Below are 24,745 nucleotides of genomic sequence, written 5' to 3' on the forward strand. Positions count from 1 at the left end.
CAATCAAACAAAGTCCCAGGAAGGTAGATAGTTCTATAGCAATTCTCATATATACATGTAGTATCATTGTTGATAACAGAATGTCTTGCTCATGATTGAAAAGGTTATTTCCACCTGGGTCGACCATTTCAAACGCCATCCAATATGCTTGATATTACATTCATTGTTCACAATTGTTTGAAGGGTCTGGCACAAAGTCAAACAACACTCTTTTGGTTAGATGTATGTCATATACGGGAACCTATTATTTGTTCAAACGTTGAGATACAGTGGCTTGTTACTTGATGAATATCTTTTCGTCTTCTCTCAAAGTTTCTGGTAATAAGAACGTTTGTCATGAAAGATGAAAGGTTTGTACTCTGTAAATCCTTCTGTATGCTAATGATGAAGTGCTTGTAGAACTGCAACCTGATTCCTTGTAGGGATGTCTTTTTATTGCTATGAAATATGTATTGTGACACATAATGAGGTGGGTGAAATATGAGAGCTATTATTCTTAGAAACATTGTTGTTTTATTAATGTACATTGTAGAACATGGTGCATACTGTAATTGTGTCTGTATTTTACTGTAAAATGTTTTAAGTTGATGAGACTGGATTATAGCAATTTGGGAGTGACAAGCAAATTGCTTAACCTTTGTTCATGGAAAAAACGTTTTCCAGATTATCGTGTGTGTTTTCTTATCAACATGACCTGGTACTGTCAGTTATCTATAGAAGATTGTCATTTTTGACAAAATAAAACAAATGTCAAAATTGGCATTCTACTGTAGTTTATGTTTGCTAAGTTATTTTATGTGACTATGATTGCTGTGAAAACAATATATTTTCACTGGCGAATCATATCTTAAAAGATTTCTGTAGTTTTTGGTATAACGTACGTAGGGAAGGACTTATTTAATAAGGAGTATAAAAAAGTAAGATCTAGTTATAGTGCTTTTCTGGAACAACCGCTTACCGTCAGCACTTAAAACCTGCATTAATTAACCATTACACAGGCTTGCAGACGAGATTAATTTGTCTGGTTCACAACCCCTACGGTCCCACCCGCTTGAGACCATTGACTTCGGCCTCCGATGTCTGAACCAATAAGATGCCCTAAAGCATGCATACCTCACCACCAAGTCAGGAGACCTACGTCCCAATTCCTTGGATTAATTAGGCCGACCCCATGTTTTCATCAGTCTTACCTTAATCCACTCTTGAAGTTACCAGGATTTAGTATTACATATTGTCTGGCCTCAGTGTCCGAGCTGAGTTGGCCTCCTCGAAAATCAATAAACTTAACAGCAGTGTAAGGAATGTGAATGGACAGGACAGAAGGGTAAAGAGTGAAGCCATCATTGCTTCATGTGTTGTTTGGTACTATTGCAGGAATCCTGCAGGACTTTGGTAGCCTGTAGACTGTAATTGAAAGTGGCTAGAGGGTGCCCACCCTCTGTAACGTTTGTCCACTTCTTTGTAAATTTGGCAGAGAAACATGATATGTAGGATATGATATTAATTTAATGTATGTTTTTAAGATGTTAAAACACCGTCTTTATAAATAAAATGGCCACATGCCACCTACAACTTCCAGACAAAATTGGAATTGCAATTAATAGTTTTGAAAACTATGATAGTGCAGATAAGAAAAGAAAAGAAAAATTCCAAGAGACATATTAAATAAATATATATTATGTATGTACATGTAAAAGAAAATATCATGATATAGCATAGTCCCTGTCATATCCATTGTTTACAAAGCATATAAATCCATGATACCTGCAACCACTTAAAAGCTACCTACATTTTTGTATAACTTGTCGAAAAAGATACTTTCCAATAGATTTGCTTTCATTAATTTATGGAGAGGGAGGTTTCCATTCTCAATGATAACTGTGACACCAGCTGTCAGTAACGCAAAGCAGTTATAGATATTCACACTGCATAATTGGGCCGTTGCCAGATCATAACATGGTGGTTCATATTGAGGTTCAGTATGTTTTTTTATATGTCTGAATCGTTGATGTAATTTTAGTTGGGAAGGTTGGAATGAACCACTGACACTGAACTGCAGGGGTGTATGGCAGTGCCAATGGTGTACCTATCAATATGCCCATTGAGTGCGCAAAACTGACATGTATGTTGTGACAGCTTGAAGCAAGCTACGTTTATTCCCTATACAAAATATGCTGAGCTCATTAAAGACAATCTGTAAATTTAGATATAATCAGCAACCAATGGATGCTTGCAAAGCTGTTATGGCACAGTGTAATTTACACTTAATGGTGTTTATATTGGCTGATTGATACAGATAAAGATACACTTCACTCATAGGCTTATGGAGGAATATTGTTCTCTATTTTCATCTTATTTCTGTAACATTTAATAAATGTGGCAATTTATCATATGGGTACTAGTATTCCTGTATATTCCTACTCTGGTATTTGTTCATTGAAGCTAAATGACAATAACTAGAGAGGCAAATTGCAAAGGTACCAGGTGAGTGACTTTTCATAACCAACATGCATTATTTCAATATGATTGATATGAATACATGCCAGTTTATGCTTTGAACTGTGCATGTGTGAGGTCAAGCTGTGAGCAAGATTATACAGGGCTCCAAATAGTGGGTGCATGTGCACCAGTGTGCACCCAAAATTGGAGCTGTGCACCTAATTTTTGACTGTGGGTGCACTGGTGCACCTAGATATTTTTGTCCTCTTTTGCACTCTGTTGGGTAACGGTTCTCTTGTATACAGAATATTCTTGAAATGTAAGTATCAGAAAAAGCAATATAACCTTTTGTTGTACTTAATTAGATGTGTTGCTTGGTTGAAATTTGAAATCTGGATAGAATTACAGATTGAAGTTCTTAAAGAGAGGCAGTATACTTATTTAAGTTATAGCGTCAAACTTATGTTTTGCTGACATTCAGCTTTATTTTACATAGTGCACCCAAACGTTTTCTGTGCACCCAATTTTTTTTTGGTTGGGTGCACCAGTGCACCTTTTTCCAAAAATGAATTTCGAGCCCTGTTATACAACACAGCCATAATTTGCAGTAGATGCACAGTTTCAGAAGAGTGGTATTATGAGGGAGAGCTAAACTTTAGATGCAAATTTTATACCAATCAATACCTAAAGCCCTAAGTTTACAAGGCCATATCTCTGGAAACATTTTGGTCTGATGGATTTGTGTGGAATCTCAAGTATCACCTACTAACTGGACCAGGATATAGCTTCCATAATTGCTTCCTTTCCATATAAGCCTGTGCCCTTGGAGATTCCAGTGTTGAGGAACCATGGTCAATAGGTATACATAGATTACACACCCCAGTGATCCAGCCAATTTCACTACTCCTCATGCAGAAAATCTCTTGTTGTATACAAGGAAGGAAACCATCGTTTAACATTCAGAATGACGAGTTAAGCTGTAAACCAATACAATATTAGTGAATGTTGTAGTACGTAGCAAGGAGAAGGTTAAACTGACTAACATCAGTCTCAAAGAGATTAGAAATATGGATAGGTTATTGTTAAACTAAACATGCAATGTTTTTAAAGATGAGTTCAGTTATATCATAATAACCACAATGTAAGGAACAGAAAAAAATGGTGGTGATCCTAATTCAAAGTTTTTCTAGCTGTGATAATTTCTCGCTGTTTTATTTATCTAATCATTTCATCTCAAGATAACTGGGTTGCTCCTTCAACTTATAAAAGTTAATTTCCAAGAGGGACCAGTATATACAGAACATGTTGCATTCAGTGTGGTGGAAGCAAACATGGTGGAAGATATTCAGTGGCGCAAATAAGATTTCTTCTACCGGTATTTTATCACCGGCAAAAATGTAGGCATTTCACGGTACAGCACTTACATCCTACATGTACAGACTGTACCTGTAACAAATAGTAGCGGAGAGATCTTCTCTAATGGTAACGTTACATGTATGCAATTTCAAGCTTAGGCACTTGATCCAAGCTTCCGTTTCATTCGCTAACTCTGCACGGTCTACTAAGCTGGCAGATCTCCCAGTATTTCTCTGTAGGATTCCTACCACATATGGGCTTTATATTGTTTCTGTAGCACTCAACCATGAAGACAAGAAAGCTGGGAATATATAACTGCTGGAGTCAATGGTTTAACGTTTCAGTTCTAGGCCGAGTATACCATTAATATGAGGCCTAGCCATACGTTCCATAGGCTCGGAGCTTTACGTACGTGTATGTAATATGCCTGAAGTTTATTTCAATGAGCTTCTTGAGATAGACTTTAGTTGACTTTGATTAGTCTTCTTTCTTTCATATCCGTCTGGATCCCTCCCCACTTGTGTCTGGTCGCCCATGCCAGTATGGATTTTGATTCCTATGTTGTACGGGTAGCTCCACGTTTATTTCCCCCTTCTTCTCTGAATGAAAACCCATCTTGACAGCACATGTACTGCCACACTTTGGAGGCAGCTGGTACTGTACCACTTGACGTGTTTGGTGATTCTAATTGGAGCCTATTAGTGAGTTAACCATGTTCACCTGCCACCTTCAATTTTCTTAAACAGATGTGTTTTGCTTTCTACTCGTACTATAAGAAGAAGAAGAGACGATTTCACTGGAGGCAAGCATGCAGCTGTCAGTCATTCATAATAGCTTAAGTCAAATCATAATTCAGCCAATGACTGGTGAGAGAAGGGCACCTACATGTGTGGCATGGTGCAGTTTGTGCTCTTGATCCAAAGGTCTAATCGTCTAATCTCCAAGCAGATGTAAGGTCCACCTCAATGTTTGACATGTTTTTTTAAAGGCTTTTTATGTCTCATTCTAGTGGCCTGCATTTTTCTTTACCTACAGGATTGCATTTCTCTTTGAATTAAGTTTAACTAAAGGGACCACCTTAAAGATGAATGAATAAATAGATGAATAAGACCACTGGAATGAAGTAGAAAAAGCCTAAAAAACAACATCTGCTTGGAGATTAATAGTCTTGGCCAATGTCATGACCTGTCAATCACAGTAGGATTCCCCAGGCTCCGCCCACTGCTGTGTAGCAGGTGTCCCATTTTGTAGGATTGACCTCTGGTGACCTGGTATTATTCTTGGGTTCAGTTTTGGCTCACAGTGGCTTCAAGCTTCAGAAGCTGGAATGATCTCTGGTCAGACAGAATATGGCTTTGATATATGTGGCCAATTACGCAAACTCTATCTACATGTCATTGTTAATGGTATAGCTGGTTTGTAGCAGCCAATTATTATCATGGTTTAATGATACATCCGCTTAACCCCTTCTAGAAGCTTCTTGCTCTTGTAATAAATTAAAATCAATCTTCTTATAAATGCCCCAAATCCACCAACTAAGAAAGTTGTACCACGTTCCTTTTACATACTTATTGTCACTTAAAGATTCATCCTTTGAAGCATCTTAGCTGTGATTTTTTCTATATGTAAATGCAAACATGTCTTAATTTTCAATTTCATCTTCTTCCTCATTTTAGTTGCTTTTTGGCATCAAATTTGTATTGGGCACACATGTTTACAAATTACATATGCGATTAGGCAGCAGAGGGATTACCCTGGCCATGCTTTAGCATATATTCCTGTACACAGAACAATAGACAGAACAATAGACCTTTATTTCATGCTTTAAATAGGAATCTAATTCTAAGGACAGTATATCACAGGAGACCACTGCGACTGCATACTGCATTTTACAGTGCCATTATGTAAATGTCATCAGGTAAACATGTATGTGTGTTTGTACAGATGAAAATGATCCCCTGAATATATGTATCATGTGAGTAGGTGGTACAGTATCTTAAACCTTTATCACACTGAAGAAGCCCGGTAGCTTCGAATTCTCTATTGTTTATGGGGGGGGGGGGTAAGCAGCAGGGAGAAGATTAAGATAAACATGTACTTCATAATGTTTGGAACAAGGGCAACAAGAAGTTCTCTTGGATTGTTTACCATTGTTTTCTTGATATCAGCAGAACAGAAAGTCTTTTACCAACCGTTGCCTGAGGTGAAACCTAACAACCCATTTGTTGTTACCTTTATAGACATTGCTGAAGTTCATAATGGCTTTTCTTAAGACCACAAGGTGATAACTTGTCTTTCAGACACTTAAGGGTGTTTCCAGTTCCACTTCCTGCGCTGTTTTCATTTACTGTTGTCCCGAGGGGATTTCCCATTCCCAGACAAAAAAGGACGGGGAGCCCTAAGGGCGGACTCTTTCTTTAATGGAGGCACTGATATCTGAGGGCAATATACATTACTGACATGTGGGAGAATAGGAAGGCATGGAATGGGTGTCTTGAAAGGGTATTACTCCACATGATGGTGAACATTATGTTAATACAATGCCAGAATAAAACCCTCTGACTTGCATTTTCCTGATGCAGTGTGCTGTTCATTTCATCACAGGTACATATAATACAGCTGCATGTCTAGGTCCATAGACTTGTATTCTGATTTCTGCTATTCTACACAGTTTATAGAGCACCCTGTGTTGAAAAGGACATTGATGCATCTGTCCTTGGTGCTGAACTGGAAGTTGCATTGCTGTTCTTTTTTTTTTCTTTCTGCTTAGCCTCGTAAAAACGAGATTACTAGCAGTTTGCACATATACAAGTATTGGTTACAGAACAAGTGATCCGTAGGTTGTATTGCATGCTTGTGAAATTTGCGTCAAACCTAGGTGAAGACCGAAGATTAGTGATGAAAAACATGCCTGGATTATGACATTCTTATTATATTACCATGTGATTACATGATACTATATGTCTGAACTGTACATCAGTACTTAACTGTTAACATTCCTGTTGTATGTTACAGTTGGTGGGAGGGAAGTTTGACCTTGAGGTGAACTTCATCATCAAGGAGCCTGACAGCATCCTGCACATGTTGGAACTGCTGGATAACTGTTCCACCACACTGCAGGTAGGCCGAGCATTCTGGGTAACTCTTCTGGAAACAAGATGGCCGACACTGTCAGTGTCATAAATGTAGTAAGATGCTTTGTAGACATTGAAGTAGACATAAACCTAGGGATGGCCCCAAGGTTGTAGTTGTGAACAGACAAAATGAAGAAGTTCCACTATTTGTTTCAGAATGATATTCGTACTTTGAGACATAATTTGTTTTCTATGTAAACCATAGGATTCTCTTTGAAGGTTATTTACTTTACTGTAATCATAATGTTTATGAAAACTGTAAGAAAACATTACTCTCCAGCCTGGAAAGAAATCACTGTCAACAACAGGCTTAATCTCTCAATAATCTACTCTATATATCTGCTACTTTTATGTCATTCAATATTTTGCCTGCAAAAGAATCGTAACTAAATATAGATAGGTTTTCTTTTGCCAGAATGGTTGTCACATTTTATTACAGTTACTTATGTTTGCCTTTCTGTGTATTCAGGTCACCACAGTATAAGATGTATCAGAAACAATAGATGCTGACAGGTTTAACTCCAGGCTTTCTCGGCTTATTTGAACATCATTTCAGGATGTACAGTATAGCATAGGGGACGTTCTCCATCGCCGTGCTGTAGGCTATGGCTGGGTGGATATTAGATTGACAGCTTTTTTGGGGAGAGGAGGGTCAATGTCATTTGGGCCAGTAGACAGCCAAATAGGCTCTTTTGTTCCTCAATTCTGACAAATGCAGCCCTCAAATGTATATCATTGGGAGATGTAATTGAATGCCTTTGAAACATGTCATGAACCTTGATGTATCAAGATCTTTGATTACATCTATGCCCTTCCAGTCACAGATAAAATGGTCTTACTTTGCAAAATGGGGGCATTTGGGTTACAGATTTTGCCCTTGGTACAGGCCTCATACAATGAAGCAAATAACGTCCCATCACAGCTGAGCCTCTCTCAGCACTTATCCTCCCAGAAATGGGACACTACGGAATCCTGCCAAGTTCCATCAATTTGCTGAATGTTCCAGTTCTGATTCCTAGATGCCGCTCAATGCCCCGATGTGCAGTGGAATGTGAAAGGGCACATCCCAAGGATTCGTCTGACCTTCAGTTAATCAATAGAGAGGCAAGGCTGCTCTCTTGTGCTGGTGATGAGGAAGATGTTTTCTAGCTGGTAGGGGAATTAAGAACTCTTCATCGTATAGTTGGAATTGGTAGGGAAGAGGGAACGTCCATTATATAGAGGGAGCTAGTATGTCACCAAATTAGGGAATGGCCACCGCACATTTGGTGCTGGTAGGGGTTAAGGTGTGACCATTTTGACCATTATATGAATGGAGCTGGTAAAGATTAGGGATTGAACACTGTACATTTGGAGGTGGTAGGGGTTAGGGAGTGGCCATTATACCATGGCAAGTGGTAGGAATTAGGAATGACCTTGCTTGTAATCTGTCACTATTGTAAATGGCTTATTTAGACCAAAATTTATCTGTTGTAAAAATATCTTCCAGTTCAAAACATCTTCCAGCCTTGTTCATAGTTTTGGGTTTAAATTGAAACCTGGTGATCTACAAATATCGTCCAGTCACTGATGAAAGGCAGTGGATGCCACCTGAAACATCTGACCATTTCCAAAATCTATCCAGCTGCTTGAGTAACTGTTTTCTTACATGTACATGTCTTCCAGCCCAGTAGGCAGGAGCTAAATTTTCCTCTTGTACTGACGCAGTTCACCAGAAACATTTTGCCCGTCTTCATACGTGTCCTCTTATGTAGATCTTCAGTCATTATACAGTACATTGACCTTGGGTTCTGCTATATGTTTTAGTCAGCTGCACTCAACATGAAAGTCACAAGGTTTTCACAACTAGGAAGCTGTAAAAAAACGGAAAGCAATCTTGTGATTTATGTCAGCTAGTTACTGTCAGATAAACAAAGAGTTAGAAGGTTTTGATGATTGATAAAAGGGTTGAGGATGAGCAGCAGACTGTCAATGAACTTATTTAGAAGAGCCATCTGCTGCCAATCCTAATTCTATATGACCCGCTGAGTTTCAGTATCTACAATGATTTCATTGCTCACAGAAGGTCATGAATTAGGTATATCTAGCCATCTGTTATTAATAATATTGTGTTTCTGTGAAGCTTCAAAGGAGCTCAATTCTTCTCTTGTAGAATGTTGTCGCAATGTTCCGTAAGTTTTTATTAAGTAAACGTTATTTCCTTCACTGACGAAAAGTGTCAGGTGGACAGTCAAAACGTCTGAAAACAAAGGTAATCCAGTGTTAAAGATTCAATTATAATTTTATTCCTCGTTTCCTGGACCTGGAGGACTAATATTCACAAACATGCTTGAAAGGTTGTGTTCACATCTGGAGCAAATTGAAAGGCAAATTCGAGACTGAGGCATGGAGAAAGTTTAGTGATGTTCTTTCTTCAACATTACACAAGCTGGCAATTACATGTATGTTGAAGGAAGGATTGTAGAATGAGATCTTTGGGAATGTCTTTAATATTCTTAGAATGTGAGCTTAGTTTGCAAGTTTTTAGATATTTTTCACATTTTTATTTCTCAGCCTCTCTTAATTTTAGTTCATGCATCTTTTTCTCAGTTTCTAGAGGAATTTGTGCATTTTCACACCCTCAATCCTTCCTAGTCCTTTCATTCATATCGTACAATTGCCATCAGCATTAAAGCATTTGTTTTTCAGTTTATTCTCTAACATCTAAAGACAGGGAGAGCCAATGTCCTCCTAAGAAATAATCTCACTCATCACGATTTTCAAACTTCATTATCATATTTTTTACAAGTTAAAAGCTAAGTAGGTTTAAAACAGGTGTTCAGACTTTTTTTTATCCGTAGAATATTATTATTATTATTATTAATTTGCATCATGTCAGAGTCAGTCACAAAGACTGGTAAATTTTACTGTTTCTTATGATTTCTTGATAAACCTTGACACACATGTATATATGTACATGTAATGACAGTCAACCATACTTGCTTCCATTCTTTCTTTGCTGCTCATTCCACATGTCAGCAGGTACGTATACAGCAGACGTTGTCTCCATCGCCACTGACCACCCCACCTGCTGTGTCCCGTCTCTGGACTCTGCACCTGAACCTTGGCACTTGTCTCCAGCACCTGTTTCTAACCACCTTCACCTGCTTTCAGCACCTGCTTCAAGCAGCTGTTTCTAACTGCCTTCACCTGTTTCCAGCACCTGTTTCCAGCAACCATCTTCTATCCCACTCTGTGCCTGAATCAGTCATTCATAACCCAATATCAATCTGTTGTGGAATATGAAATTTTGATGGACTGGGTATGGGGGATTGATGAAAATGAGATTTCATGTTTGAGGCATGGAAAGACAAACTTTGATTTTGAAATGAATGACAGTCTGATGTTTTCAGAATATTTTTTTATATATCCGGCCCAAACTGAGCCTTTTGCCAGTAACTGATCTGTTGAATACTTTCGAGATACTTTATTCTAGACTTAACCATTTGAAGGGGTTTTTATGCTATAACAAATGTTTTTATCATCCATGTCCATAAAGAGCACTTCTGTTCTATGACTTTAGAACTCTGTGTACACTCTAAGCTATTTCTTGTCTCCAGAAATACAAAATGCTTCAGTCTGCTTCCTTACCCCCTTCTTCAGAATCTTCTTTTCTTTGTGTACATTCATATTGTCATGTTAATCATGTCTTGAATCTGTAAGGTCATGTGACATGGTGCTCTGATTGTTTCAGTCTTGTCATTACGTTGTAAGTCAGTAGTGGTTTTAACGATTGTGCAGTTGATGACTGTTTACAAAGTACAACCTTAACAAATAGATCTGATGATAGTTACCGACTACTATCACAACTTGCCACCACTCTTTGGCATCAAGATAACAAAGACCAGAATACCAACTGATTTCTAAATGTTTCATGTAAGAATTGTGGATATATGCCATTGACTAGATTTACCCTAATCATTTATCATGTTTATTCATCTGGAAAAGTGATGAATACAGGAAATGTAAAAGTTGTAGAATAGCAACTTTCACATGCAAACCAAAAAGTATAATAATTATGTAGTTTAAGAATAGACATACGGGCCATGTTCTGACTGATTTCTCAAACAAGTGTGTAATCATAATATCAAACCTCCCACTCTTAAATGTCATGGCATTGCATATGCCTGGACATGTGTCTTGTGTAAATTTGATCCTCCATCTTGCCATGTCCTTTTGGGTAGTAGCTTTAAAACACACTAATAACAAATAGCAAATGAGTTCTCCAGCTCCTAAATTACTTACAATACTTACTTGATGTGACCTGCGGTGCCCCTTCGCAGGCTGAGATCTGGAGCATGTTTAACGCCATCCTGAGGAAGAGCACCCGTAACCTGCAGGCCTGCACGGAGGTCCATCTCATTGAGAAGATCCTGCAGAAGCTGCCCAGCACCGACGACATGATAGCAGGTGAGGACAAGTTCTGTACGTAGACAAGTTCCTCTGCTCTTTTGTCATTTTCTGCAGAATCTTGTTGAAGAAAGCCAACTTTCAGTGGAGTTAGAACTCAGCCTTTGTGTTTAAAAATTTGATTACAATCATCGTGCACATCAAAGATGCAGGGGGAAGCTTGTCCTACTTAAATCAATGTTTCTGTTTTTGAAACAAAATTCTATTCCAGATGAAACACTGGTGTGAAAAGCAGTATCATGATACTTTGCTGCATATTCATTATTTCTGCTTGCTAGAATTGGGAGCGGCAAAATTGTTAATATTGTGTTAAAGGATTATAAATAGCTTACCCAGTCTGTATTCCTGATATTATATTGAGGCATTTTTTGCTCAGACCAAATTTCACACCAAGCAACAGGCTTAGACGCAATGAAGCTGGAAGTTATGCAGTTGTGCACACTGATGTTTGAGAGATACAGAAGAATGGCTTGATGTATTTACCCCTGTTATCAAAATCAGCCTCTTTCTCAAGAGTTCAGCAAATGAGTAAAGTCAACCTGTAGTCCGAGGGTCACAGGTGCATTGTGGGAATGTAAAGATGCTTTTTACCTCTTGTCTTCAAGTAGTAAGTGACCAATAATTGTTTCCTCCCTTGTAAGGTGGTAATGTACCTTTGGCTAGTTTATGGGTAACTTGGGTACAAGGTTGCTCATCATATATAAAACACTGGAGGCCTAAAGGTAACAATCTTCTGCATATAACGGATACAAGGTAAAATTGTATTTCACTTTCTGGGTTCAAGGTAAGGTTCATCTTGTTAAAATGCCTTACATAGACATTGTTATGATATTTTTCTACAACTGACTCCAAAATGTGATAATGTTTGCTCCAAAATGTGATAATGTTTGCTTCATGGAGGAAAGTGCTTTCCCTCTTATCGTTGAATGATGTGTATGTCATTTGTAATTTTGTATTTAAAACTGGTGATAGCAACACTGACTAACAGGGTTACCGAGCACTTAAGCCCAATTTGTGGTACGCTGTGTCCATTTTAACTTAGTATAACAACTGCTATTACAATGCATTATAGATAAGGGTGACTTAATTAGAAGGACTAAATGGCAATTTGGCAGTGTGTTTGTGATCTAATTACGTTGAATTGCTCCTATTAATTGGAAGCCACTTTTGACATCACTGTGAATGAACAATTAGCCTTGAAGCTGGAACCATAGTCACCCCAACAGTCTTTTTTGTATGCAAAGCAATGAAAGAACTTTAACATGGTTTTAACATGATTGGTCAAAGCTATATTAGTAGCCTGGTATCCACTATTTGCAGAGAGGAGACTCGGGAGCTATAATAGGTTTGGATACCAGGCTAATATATTAATAACAGTCACCACAATTCTAAACACCATGTGAAAATTTCATATGTTGTATGTAATCCAAAGTTCCAGATTGATATGCTGACACAGCATATCAACTCTGTTGCCTATGTCTCAGGTTTAAAAAAATGAAAGCTATCAAAAATTTGAAAGCGAAATCCACTTAGTGAGACTTTCATGTTACCTGGTATCCTTTGAGGTTCAAACATCTGATCCTGGGCCCCATGACAAATCAAGTGGTTATGAACAACAGAAATGAATCCTGGGAAGAAATTTGACCTTTACGATGCATACATTGACCTCTACTTTGCCCCCCTCCCCACAGACCTGTTGGTGGACCTGCTGGGAGTGCTGGCCAGCTACAGCATCACAGTCAAGGAGCTCAAGATACTGTTTGGTATGCTAAAGGGGGACAAGGGCACCTGGGTAAGTTGAGCTATTTTCTGCCACGTTCATTGATAATTTGCTGGTAAATGTCTCAGCTGGACCTTACAGACATATCTTTAACCCTAGAAATACCTTAGATCCTCTCGGAACTTCCAATGCACTGTAAATTTCCTGTTGTTACATGTGTTACATTAAGTTTGTACATGTTTTGTGACCGTTTTCTGTCTCCACCAAGCCTGTACATGCAGTCAAACTGCTGAAGGTGCTGAGACAGATGCCACAGAGACACGGGCCAGACACTTTCTTCAACTTTACTGGGAGACATGGCTCTGTAAGCAAAAACCTTAATACTTGCTATTGCTTTTTGTTATTCTTATAACTGGCACTTCAGACAGGTGTGTGTATGATATGTGCATTTTTGGCTTCAGATAAGATAAGATAAGATATGGTCTTGTCCCAAAACCAATAAAACAGTCTCAAGTTACTTAGAGCATCTTCATATGGACATTTTATCCCCCCAAATGACTGCTTGAATAGTATTTTTGTCAAGTTTGGATGTGGTCAGTGTTGAAGCATCCCAATTGCTTGCACAGGTTGGCTGTCAGGTAACACCTGTGTTTGCATGGTGTTGCATTGATTTGTTTGAGTCACAATCATGTTTCTCATCTCTGCGTCTTGACTTGCATCTGTCCTTACAAGGCTATTGCCCTGCCACCACTGGCCAAGTGGCCATACCAAAGCGGCTTCACCTTTAACAGCTGGTTTCGCATGGATCCGCTTAACACCATAAACGTGGACAGGGAGAGACCATACCTGTACTGGTAAGTTTCATCACTTTATCACATGTCTTAACCTTTAGCACTCTGAAGTATCCGTTTGGCACCCAATTCCCTATTGGTTACAGAGTTATGCAGCAGTGAGAAGGTTAAGAAAATATTTGTGTCCAAGAATGATTTTGCAGTCCACATTTTGCTGGCAATGCAGTGTAATCATTATGATATTGAAAAAGGCTGTGAAAAGAAAACAGTCAGTGTATGACACTGAAGCATAACTTTACTTAATGGCAGAAAGAGAATTGTCACAAGAATCTGAATGTGTTACTGATTAAAATATACTGTATGTAACATGGCAGTATGAAACAGAATGTTTTATATGCAGTAGAGCATAAACAAGTTTACTTTTTCTTCCAGTTTTCGGACCAGTAAAGGGGTTGGATATTCGGCGCACTTTGTCGGGTCGTGTCTGATTGTCACAGCTCTGAAGGCCAAGGGCAAGGGTTTCCAGCACTGCGTGAAGTACGACTTCCAGCCGAGAAAGGTCAGTCTTAGAAGTTCAACAGAAAATGTGGTGAACCATTCCAAATATTAGCAGAGTTAGGCAGAAGACGCTCAACTTGCCTCAAGGTGACAACCCCTGTGTGAACCCATCAGGGGCAAAGTAGGGGCGGGGGCAAGGGGGAGGCCCCAGGCTTCCAGCCTAATCTTATAAACTTCATATGAGTTACACTTGACATAGTCAATTGGGCGTCAGAAGGATGACGGCTGAGACACAACGATGTACCCATTTCGACCTTTTATTCAAAAAGTCTTCATCAGAATCTGAGGTAGTTGTAATCCTGACCCATTCTCAACCCATGCCATACTATATTTTCTGTTTGGATCATTGAGCCAACCCTGGCATGCAGAAGGTTAAAACAAACTTCAGAAACAGTTGGATCAGTCCCAAACAGGTTACTTATTAATCAAGAAATTAAAGGATTCCTGAAGAATGCCAGAAACTTATTTCCAAGTAAAATTGTTCTCCTGGAGGTGAATAGTTCAAAGAGTCACTCCATTTGCAAAACAACACACATGTAATTCAGAACGTACATGTGAAGGGTTGAATGATTTGAATTGGAAGGTCTGCAAGCACAGTGTTGTTAGAATGCATTTAAGGTAGCAGAATTTATAGCAGTTGATGGTGATATAGAAAAGGTGATGTGTATCATAACTACTTTTCTGATAATGTGCAAAATCATTAAATTTTTGCTACATTAAACCAATTTTTGTCATTATTGACAGCTTGCCTGTATTGTATATATTCGTTCTTTGCCACAGGCATGTTTAGATTGTTCTACATTTGGTCGACCCCATAAAAGTTTTATGGCAGTAATTTCCCAGCAGTGGTTCCTCCATGTTTCATGGATTTTCGCACCTTGCTTGCAGCGTTAGTTGTCTTTGGGGATAGCTTTCCTGTCAAATTCATTAAGAATGCCAATACTTTAGAAAGTAGGACAAAGATCGTTTAAAAGGTCAAGAATATGTTTTCTGATTTTGAATTCTCCTTAGAGGCTTTCTGTCCTTTAAAGAAGATGAGTAAGATAATACATCTAAAAGTGATACTGTTTAAAAGGTTAGCACATATGCATGTCTATGTGTTATCCAGCTTTCTTTGAGAATGGCCAAAGGACAGTCATTTACAAACACGTTTTCTTTCTTAGAATGACCATTCTGTCAGGCAATGATGTGGATACGAAGGTCTCTCTCATGTATCATAAAAGAAACACTTAACTTTTGACCCCACGGTGATGTTGCACAATTACTTTTGTTAATGCTGAATAAAGCATCATGTGTATTAACCATGTGATAAAACACGGCAAGGTTAAACAAAAATTGCTCTTTTTGTTATCTACATGCATTTGTCTGAGGCAAGCAGATGTGCTGTTTAAATCTGTATCTGTATGATAGTATACATGTACATGTATATAGCTACCTTCGGCGTGACATACCAGCTTTGCAGGCACGCGGCGTGGCAGCAGCTGGTTCTATTACACTGAACAACCTGTCATAGTTAATTTTTGCACATCTAACTGTGAGTGTTTATAGCTATCAGGTGATGATGCTCCTACAGTACTTGGTGGTAACAGATTCCACTGCAATGTAGTTCTAGGGACTGATAAACTCATAGATGCATGTTTCCTAATGTAAGGATAACTGTATCATGCTCTTTCTTATTCTTCTCCTACACAGTGGTATATGGTGACCATCGCACACATCTATAACCGCTGGAGAAACAGCGAGCTGAAGTGCTACGTGAACGGGAAGCTGGTGTCGTTCGGCGACATGGCCTGGCACGTCAACACAAGCGATGTAAGTACATGTACATGTAATCAAGAGTCACAAAGGCACAACCTTGACTTCATAAAGTCCCACCAATTTGATTTGTCCCTTCTTCAATTTTACCCTTAAGCTGCCGCGCCCGGTTATAACCGGGTTATGGTATTCCCCCGAAAAAACATCATTGCACGTGTGTAGTGCACAACACCTGGAAGTAGGAAAGTTAGGGCCGCCGGCTGTTTTGTGGGTTTCGTGAGGGAGGTCAGGCGTCAAACATGCACTATTTTTACTGGGCTGAAACTCTGGCAGCTTAAGGAGGGAAATGCTGAACTTCAAAAACAACATGAAAGCAGAATCGAATGGAAAAGTTTGTACCTGACAGCGCTCAGTTTCTGGGTGTGAGTCTAAATGTAAGTTTTCTTCCCAAGCCTCTTTTTTTTTTTTTGATCTCTTGCTGAAATTGTGCTTTGAGATATCAGAGAAGCAAGAAAATTAACTGGTGTGACCTCAAAACATGGTAACAGATGTATCCAACATCTGTTGTCGGATAAATTCTCTAACTAAACACAAAAGTATCCATTTAAAACATTTTTCCTATTTGTTTTTCCCCACTTTGCCTGCATAATGGAAAGCTTTTAATGCCATTTATCTACATATTGGTGCACATTATCTTGTCAGAAACTCATTTACTTAATCTGTCATTGGTACTACATGTAGATTAGAGGCCAGCACAGATATTTTACTGACTTAAAGTAAGCTCCTCAACCCACAGACATATGCTTGGTACAATGTAAGTCTAATTAAATAGGAATAGATGTTTGGTGAATCTTATTAAGAGACTGCTTTTAAGATAATAGGATTACTTCAAGTTGATTGTTTTGCTTTAATTGTTTTTATGAAAATGGGTATCTGATCCTTTGAGAGGTACAAAATCTAATGTAAATTATACATACATTAATTGTCGTCATGTTTATGCTGCAATTTGTGAAAATAAGGCTGCACTGGTCCAATCTCACAGTCAACTTGTCACACATATTTTGTATTTGACTAAACTGAAAAATACTGATCAAAATCAACTGTACACAGAGTTTGACATTGTCCAGCACTTGTAACATTAGTACCTGTATTTTCTATAGCATCATGCGAAGCTTATAATAATCCCCATGTTATCCAACATACGTGCCTAGGACAGTGAGGAATAGTGCCCTTTTATACCTATGCCATAGCTTCTATCAATGACTGTATAACAGAGTATGTCATCTGTAGGGCATCCCAAAAAATTGTCACATCTATATGGCCTACCAATAAAACGTTACATCCAATCTGAGTTTATGCAACCTCATCAAACTTAACGCCTCCATATTACTTCCCAAAATGATGTCATCAGACCAATGACATCACATTTTATCCCATCGTCAAAAAATTCATCACTTTTTTACTTGAAAGAAGAAGATAACTTGACTTAAATGCCCAATCTCCCCAATGTATAACTATGTAATTCCTGGGATGCAGCATCCATTAACATGACATGTGCACCGCCTGATTGATTTTCCATGGGTTTGTGGGATGGAAAATTGCCGGCGTTGTCCCGGGTTATTGCATGTGACAGCTGAGATCTCCTGTCTCTGATTGGTGAATGCCACAGGAACTTCTAACTGATTACATCCAAACGAGAATTTGCATCTGTCACTGCTGTTTGGATTGGACATGATAGCATCAATATAACATCAATATAGCAAGCTATGATATGGCTGGTGCCTCTTGCAATATCGCCTGAATGAATTTTAATATTGGGACTGTGCACCAGAACATGTATAATTCTTTTTGGTTTGAAACGTCTACCATGAAAAGCACTAAAAAAGATATTGAACAATATGAGGAATTATCTGCAGAACTTGTTTTACATCACTTCTTTTAATATATTTTAAAATGTGTTTCTTAAAACCCATGTTCAGCTTCAAGCAAAATTAAATGTTTTACAAATGTCAGAATAATATGGTACATTTTAGAGGCATATCAATGCTTGAATGTAGCCCAAATACATTTGCATTTTTGTAACTTAAAAGTGATTTCTTGCCTAAAAATTGACCCAAAATGACATTTCTTGGCCACTGTCTTGTATACCCTGTCATTGTGCTCAACCCGAGGCCACTTCACAGCCACCAAGGCCACTCATGTAATTCAGATGATATATACAGGTATACAATGCTGATTAACCTACTTATTGCACCAGGGGAATGAAAAATCAATGGGATAATGGGATGTAGTGGGAAATATCATTGCCCTCAGCACTCCACAGCCCAGACCTATTGGGAACAGTCAGTATATCCTGTTACAGGAAGGATTCCCTGTGTGAAATTCCACACTGTTGGTACCATTACCTAAAGGTTTATTAAGATAAGGCTGGATAGGTTCTTACTAACGGGGCGCCTCGTTAGTGGGGTGATTTGGATGTCAGCTGACGGATGCCCTATTGCCCTGAATAAACATTGTTACACACATAATAGCCTCAAATGAAAGGACTTGATATGTATAAACTGTACTAACAGACTGCTAATTTCAAGGAACCTTTTGATTGTGTTGGGTCTAAACTTTTGGTGATTTTCCAGAAAATTGGAAAAACATACACATGAATCCTAATGCTTTAAATAGGCAGTACATCCAATTGTAATTGAGGAATGTTCTTGAGAAATTAGGCTGTTCTCATGAGGAGAGCCAGCTTAACGGTGTCTTAATGGGCAAACCTGCGAGTAAGCATCCAGTTAATACCCTTAAAGGGCATGGGATGAATGTAGTTTACTCTGAATTGCTGAGACCCAGGTTTTGTGGATGGTATAACAACATTACTGTGAGGGTTTTGGCACAAACCAAAAAGGATTGTACAAAAGGGACAAAATAGTAAGATTTTATCAAAGATTAAATTAAAATGAACACAACAACATCTACAGCACAAAGTTAACAGAGAAAATTAAAAATCTTTGGATGATTAGTTAAGCAGAAAATACTGTAAAAGCAGAAATGTTCGCGGTGGTTTTATGTTCGTGGTTTTCGACGTTTTACCGCGAACTCAAGACCACCGCTCCATTTTAGCCTTAGCGCGAAATAAAAACCACGCAAACTTAAATGCATTTACAGTATGTTGCTGGAAAGTCTGCAGATTATGCCCCTCTATCCTTAAATGGACTGTCCCCTACTTGAATTGCATGTTATTGCTTAGGTAGACAGAAGGACCATCCTGGTAGCCTTAGGGAATTACCACTTACATCCCCCCTCTATATGTGTAATTGTTCACCCAATGGAAAATGTCAGAAGCAAGAGGGCAGTGAGAATAAAGGCCAGACTACAAATAGCAATTCTGAGCTAACTCAGACAATTTACAATGGCGTCCCTGACACTATGGAAAGGTCAGAGTGTGACCTTACTTCATGATATGTTAATAATGGATTTTTGTAAGCCATAGGCTTCCGGGAAGGGTTGGAATTAATCCAGTTGTTATTTAGTGTGGGGGAGGGAAGGGGTGGTTAGGAAATGTAGATAGATGTGTGGAACAGTTGGCAATGATAGAATGTGGCCATTTCAGAATGTTGTAATACAAAGATAGTCATGGAAATTACTGTTCCTGTTCAAAATGAAATTCTATTTTCATGGTATCTGTCCTTGGTGCTGAAAGTATGCTGTTCTTCACTGTCTGATCATTGGGTCTTGTGTGATTTAGGAAAGTACAAATAAAGAGATAATACACAAAATTACATGAAATTTCTATGCATTGACATGCTGAGGATTAGCTGCATCAATTAGCAACGAGAAAGACAATGAGGGTCGTGAAAATTCTACTATCCTGTTTCCTACTCCAAGTTTGAATAGGTGCTTGAAAACAATGACTTCTGACAGCTGATATGTCCTTTTTTCAGGATTTTTCGAAAAATTGAAAGGGGGAGAATTGCAAGAGAGCAGAGCGACCAAGTGGGGGGGGGGTGTTGAAGGGAGGTTTCCCCTTCCACCGTATGGAGTTTTAGAGAATTTTAAGTTAAAGTGGGGCATTCTTTGGCTTCCTGAGGGGCAAAATTACTGTCTAACAGGTCACAGTGGAAGACTGTGGCCACATGTGACCTAGTATAGCGTCCCTGGTTAATCAAAATTGTATGTTTGTCAGAGGATCTGCTCCCCAGAGTAAGGGGCACATGGTCAGGGCATGGGGCGCTCTGTCCCTAGGCCCTGTTCCCTCTTAGGTCAACACGTTTTTTCACATTCAGTTATTTGCTCGCACTTAATATAAACTAAAACATGAAGACATGAAAATTTTTCAATGCTTAATCTTGCCATCTTATTTTTCCTGCAGACATTTGACAAGTGTTTCCTGGGTTCGTCGGAGACAGCGGATGCGGACCGCGTGTTCTGTGGGCAGATGGGAGCTGTGTACGTGTTTGGGGAGGTACTGAGCGCTCACCAGGTGTCAGCTATCTACCAGTTAGGACCTGGATACATGGTAAGTTGGCATATATGTCCTAGATGGCAAAGTAAGGCATTGGAAGATGCCTGAGAAGAAGAATACAACTCTCTATCATGTTTCACTGTCAATTTCCAGCATCAAAGTGTTGCTATGACGCATGATTCTGATAAGACCGTTAGCTGCCAATTGTGTTTAAAAGTTTGATGATAATTTTTAATAACAGCCATAAGCAATTATTTTGGTGCGTGAAGCATGTTGTGTGTTACCCTTTTCTCTTAACATCATGATCAGGATATTCCTTGTATCTGTGTCTCATTTTATGCCATTTCATTGATTATCTCCTTAATTTTTTATCTAATAGACTTTGATACAAATATTTGCACTTATTCCTCCTCAGAACCAGTTCAGGTTTGAGTCAGAGAGTGACCTGCTACTCTCAGAAACCCACAAAAAGGTAAGTACTAAAAATAGACGTATTTTAATACTTTACAAATGTATATGTTCTTGATGTGAAAAGCTGTTCCTTTTGGAAATGTTATGTTGTTGTAGTTTGCAATATAGCTGTAAATGTTTCCTGAATCATTCTGATATATTTATTCTTGCGAAACTTTCAGTTGATTTGAATATGGACTTTTGATGTAATTTTCTTAACATGGAAAGAAGCAAACTTGGATTGAGACAGCTCAACAAATCCAAACCATCCTCTCATATTTTGTGTTGACATATGAACTGTTATATACTGTTAAATATATCTTCCGTGAATAGTTTCATCAGGTTGGTAAGCCCTGAACCAGTCAGAATTTCCCTGAGGAAGGTGACAGATGGTCACCGAAATGTTGCTTGTTTAAATATATCCTTTCCTTCTGCAGTGTTTGTACGACGGAAAGCTGTCCTGTAACATGTTCACCTACAACTGTGTTGATATATGAACTGTTGAACGCTGTATCATCCTTTCCTCCCGCAGTGTTTGTATGACGGAAAGCTGTCCTCCTGTATTGTGTTCACCTACAACCCCAAGGCCACAGACGCACAGCTCTGTCTGGAGTCGTCTCCGCGGGGAAACCCGTCCTTCTTCGTGCACTCGCCCCACGCACTGATGCTGGCCGTCAGCACCGCGTCCAAGGTCGTGCTGGTGAGTGGGAGATGAATAAATGAATGACTGAATGAATGACTGAATGACTGAATGAATGACTGAATGACTGAATGACTCTGAAGAGTCTTAGGACCCCAAATCTCCATGAACCTTTTTTTTATCAAACCTGTTCCCCCCATTCTATATCGCTCAATGGTATGACCCCCGGCCACATGTTGGGGGCTCAGGTTCCACAGTGACCCACTTTCGCTATCAATAGCTAGTAACAGCTGTTAGTAGTGCTACAATGGACAAAACTGCAAATATAGATTTCCCCATTACTTAGGCAACTTAAGTCCAATTTGCATAATTTGCACTTCATTGTATACAACCCTCTCTAAGCTACCTGCCAAGTAAATAACATGAAAATCTGTCGCTCCTTTCTTCAGTTATTCTCCTTTGAAGATTTTGACAAATACGCCATTACAGTTCCAGTGACACATACCAGAGGGCCCAAAATCGACCTTGACCTTTCTCCTCCCCACACCTACCCACATACCAAATATCATTACAATCCATCTACACGTTCTATAGTTATGCTGATTTTACGTATTCGGTGACACATACATACACACACGGTGACCAATTCATACACACACGCGCACACGCACGCAAACACACTAACTTTGCATGATTTGCACTTCAGTGTGTACATCTCTGTCCAACCTACCTGCGTACCAAATAACATGAAAATCTGTTGTTCCTCTCTTCAGTTATACCCCTTTAGAACATTTTTACAAATAGGCCATTGCAGTTCCTGGGACACAAACCAGGGGGCCCAAAATCGACCTTGACCATTCTCCTCCCAGCGCATACCCACATACCAAATATCATTACAATCCATCTACACGTTCTACAGTTATGCTGACTTTAAGCGTCCGACGACACCCATGCAAACGATTTACCTCCTTACTTATGCAAATTCGGTCTCATTTGCATAGTTTGCACTTAAGTGTGTACAACTTGGTCTAACCTACCTGTGTACCAAAGAACATGACGATCTGTCGATCCACTCTTCAGTTCTTCTACATTGAAGATTTTAACAAATACGCCATTGCAGTTCCAGTCACACATGCCAGGGGGCCCAAAATCAACCTTGACCTTCCTCCTCCTAACACCCACCCACATACCAAAAATCATTACAATCCATGTACAGGTTCTACAGTTATGGTGACTTTAAGTGTCCGGTGACACATACATACACACAAACACCAAACGCAAGCAAAACAGTATCTCCATGAAAAAGCCTTTTTTCATGGAGATAATAAATGAGATAACGAATGAACAGAGGGAGAAAAAGAACTGATAAATAAACAAAGGAACAAACTTTCAAATGATATGTTGATGAAGGTAAGACATCCAGGTAATAAGATACCCAAAGAACAGTTACTCAAGCAACTGGATAAAATTTTATGCAACAAATGAAACTGCTGTTGTTGTTTTGTTACGTTAAAGAGAGTTGCTTGTAACAGAAATGTCTATATTATATTGGGAATAAATGACTTTGGTTGATTTAAGACATGCACAAACTGATGGTTGACTCATCACCAGTCTGTAATTGTGCTTATATTAATGTCCTGCCCTTTTCACCCAGGATGTTCGAGCCATAGTGACCCAGTCTATCCACAGTGCTCTACACTCGATAGGTGGTATCCAGGTCGGTATTACTAATTCAGTCTTCATGTAAGACAAGTTTGGTTGGTAACGTGATGTTACCTTTAGTTTACCTTCATTTTGTCTATTATCCACATCGATACATTCTAAATATGTACCCCATGCAATAGACCCCATCAATTGTTCCTGAACTAGGCGATACAATATTTTCAGCTTAGCTAATGCATAAACATTGCAACCAGTAGATTACTTGTTGCAACTCAGTTGTTCTTGTTTTATGCTGGGATAGTTCTTAAGATCCTCTTGGAGTATTGATCCAGTGGGAAAGAAAATATCATCTATAACCCATGCATCGTATATGTATCTAATACAGTAGCATGACATTTGTACAATGATTTCATACTCGTGTTACATAATGCAAAGTTTGCTCACTGCCCTTCTGAATGTATAATGCATGCAAGATATCAATGTCTTGCCTTTGGATTTGCTATTAATGCTAACATCACTACAATCCTGACCTCATGTCAACACCAGTCTGCATGTCTATTGCAGGTTCTGTTCCCATTGTTTGCTCAACTGGATCATGTGCAGCAGAATGGAGAATTGGACTACAGTGTGTGGTACGCACCCTACATGTACTTGTCTCTAACATGTCTGTAATCATTTCAAGGAAGCCTTGTGCTTCTTAACCTTTATAACAGTAACATGGCATCATTTCTGCAACACTTGCAAGGTTGTGCACAATCCTCTATGTACTGTTTTACTAACGTTTGCTGATCATGATACAGATTAAAACAGTAAGGATAACTTGTAACAGTAACAAACATTATATCAGTACCATACATTTTGCTTGTATGGACCTGGCGCATCGTCGTCTTGTATCAGCCAACGAAAGGGTATGTCACCCCGCAAGGGGCGGTATAACCCCGACGGTGCACGTCGCACGTAAACACGTCGCACGTAACCACGTTGACTACCTACCTACCTACCTAATACATTTTGACTTAAAACACTGCTATTAATACGCTTATAACCATTTTATTGGCTGTTGCTTATGGGGTAGTTCAATGTAAATCGTGACACTTTTTATCCAGAAGGTTTTGTATAATTTCAGACCTGATACATGTATGTGCTGCACAGTGGAAACCAGTTTTTTTTAACGATTAATGATGCCCCCTCCCCCATTGCCCACAGTTCCATGCTGCTGGGCCTGCTGTCTGACCTCCTGCAGAGTTCCGTGCGGACCCAGCAGCAGATGATCCAGGCTAAAGGCTTCCTGGTCATAGGATATCTACTGGAGAAGGTGAAGTATTTTGCAAATGT

At 39.0% G+C, this 24,745-nt stretch overlaps 1 protein-coding gene across 11 annotated transcripts in view; it reads left to right on the forward strand.

The window, feature by feature from the left end:
- Positions 1 to 24,745, forward strand: part of LOC136436808 (neurobeachin-like) — a 159,315-nt gene that overhangs the window by 17,835 nt on the left and 116,735 nt on the right. For 8 of the 11 annotated variants that reach the window (XM_066431140.1, XM_066431145.1, XM_066431142.1 and 5 more), the window contains exons 2-14: positions 6,811 to 6,915; positions 11,252 to 11,393; positions 13,070 to 13,170; positions 13,367 to 13,462; positions 13,831 to 13,952; positions 14,322 to 14,448; positions 16,140 to 16,259; positions 20,566 to 20,712; positions 21,074 to 21,130; positions 21,641 to 21,808; positions 23,403 to 23,465; positions 23,975 to 24,042; positions 24,617 to 24,725. In XM_066431140.1, the coding sequence (XP_066287237.1) occupies positions 6,811 to 6,915; positions 11,252 to 11,393; positions 13,070 to 13,170; positions 13,367 to 13,462; positions 13,831 to 13,952; positions 14,322 to 14,448; positions 16,140 to 16,259; positions 20,566 to 20,712; positions 21,074 to 21,130; positions 21,641 to 21,808; positions 23,403 to 23,465; positions 23,975 to 24,042; positions 24,617 to 24,725 (1,425 nt within the window). The remainder of the gene's footprint in view (positions 1 to 6,810; positions 6,916 to 11,251; positions 11,394 to 13,069; positions 13,171 to 13,366; positions 13,463 to 13,830; positions 13,953 to 14,321; positions 14,449 to 16,139; positions 16,260 to 20,565; positions 20,713 to 21,073; positions 21,131 to 21,640; positions 21,809 to 23,402; positions 23,466 to 23,974; positions 24,043 to 24,616; positions 24,726 to 24,745) is intronic. The other 3 variants (XM_066431141.1, XM_066431150.1, XM_066431151.1) reach the window with 1 other exon arrangement.

The sequence above is a fragment of the Branchiostoma lanceolatum genome, chromosome 6 (assembly GCF_035083965.1).
Source record: "Branchiostoma lanceolatum isolate klBraLanc5 chromosome 6, klBraLanc5.hap2, whole genome shotgun sequence".
Lineage (NCBI taxonomy): Eukaryota > Metazoa > Chordata > Leptocardii > Amphioxiformes > Branchiostomatidae > Branchiostoma > Branchiostoma lanceolatum.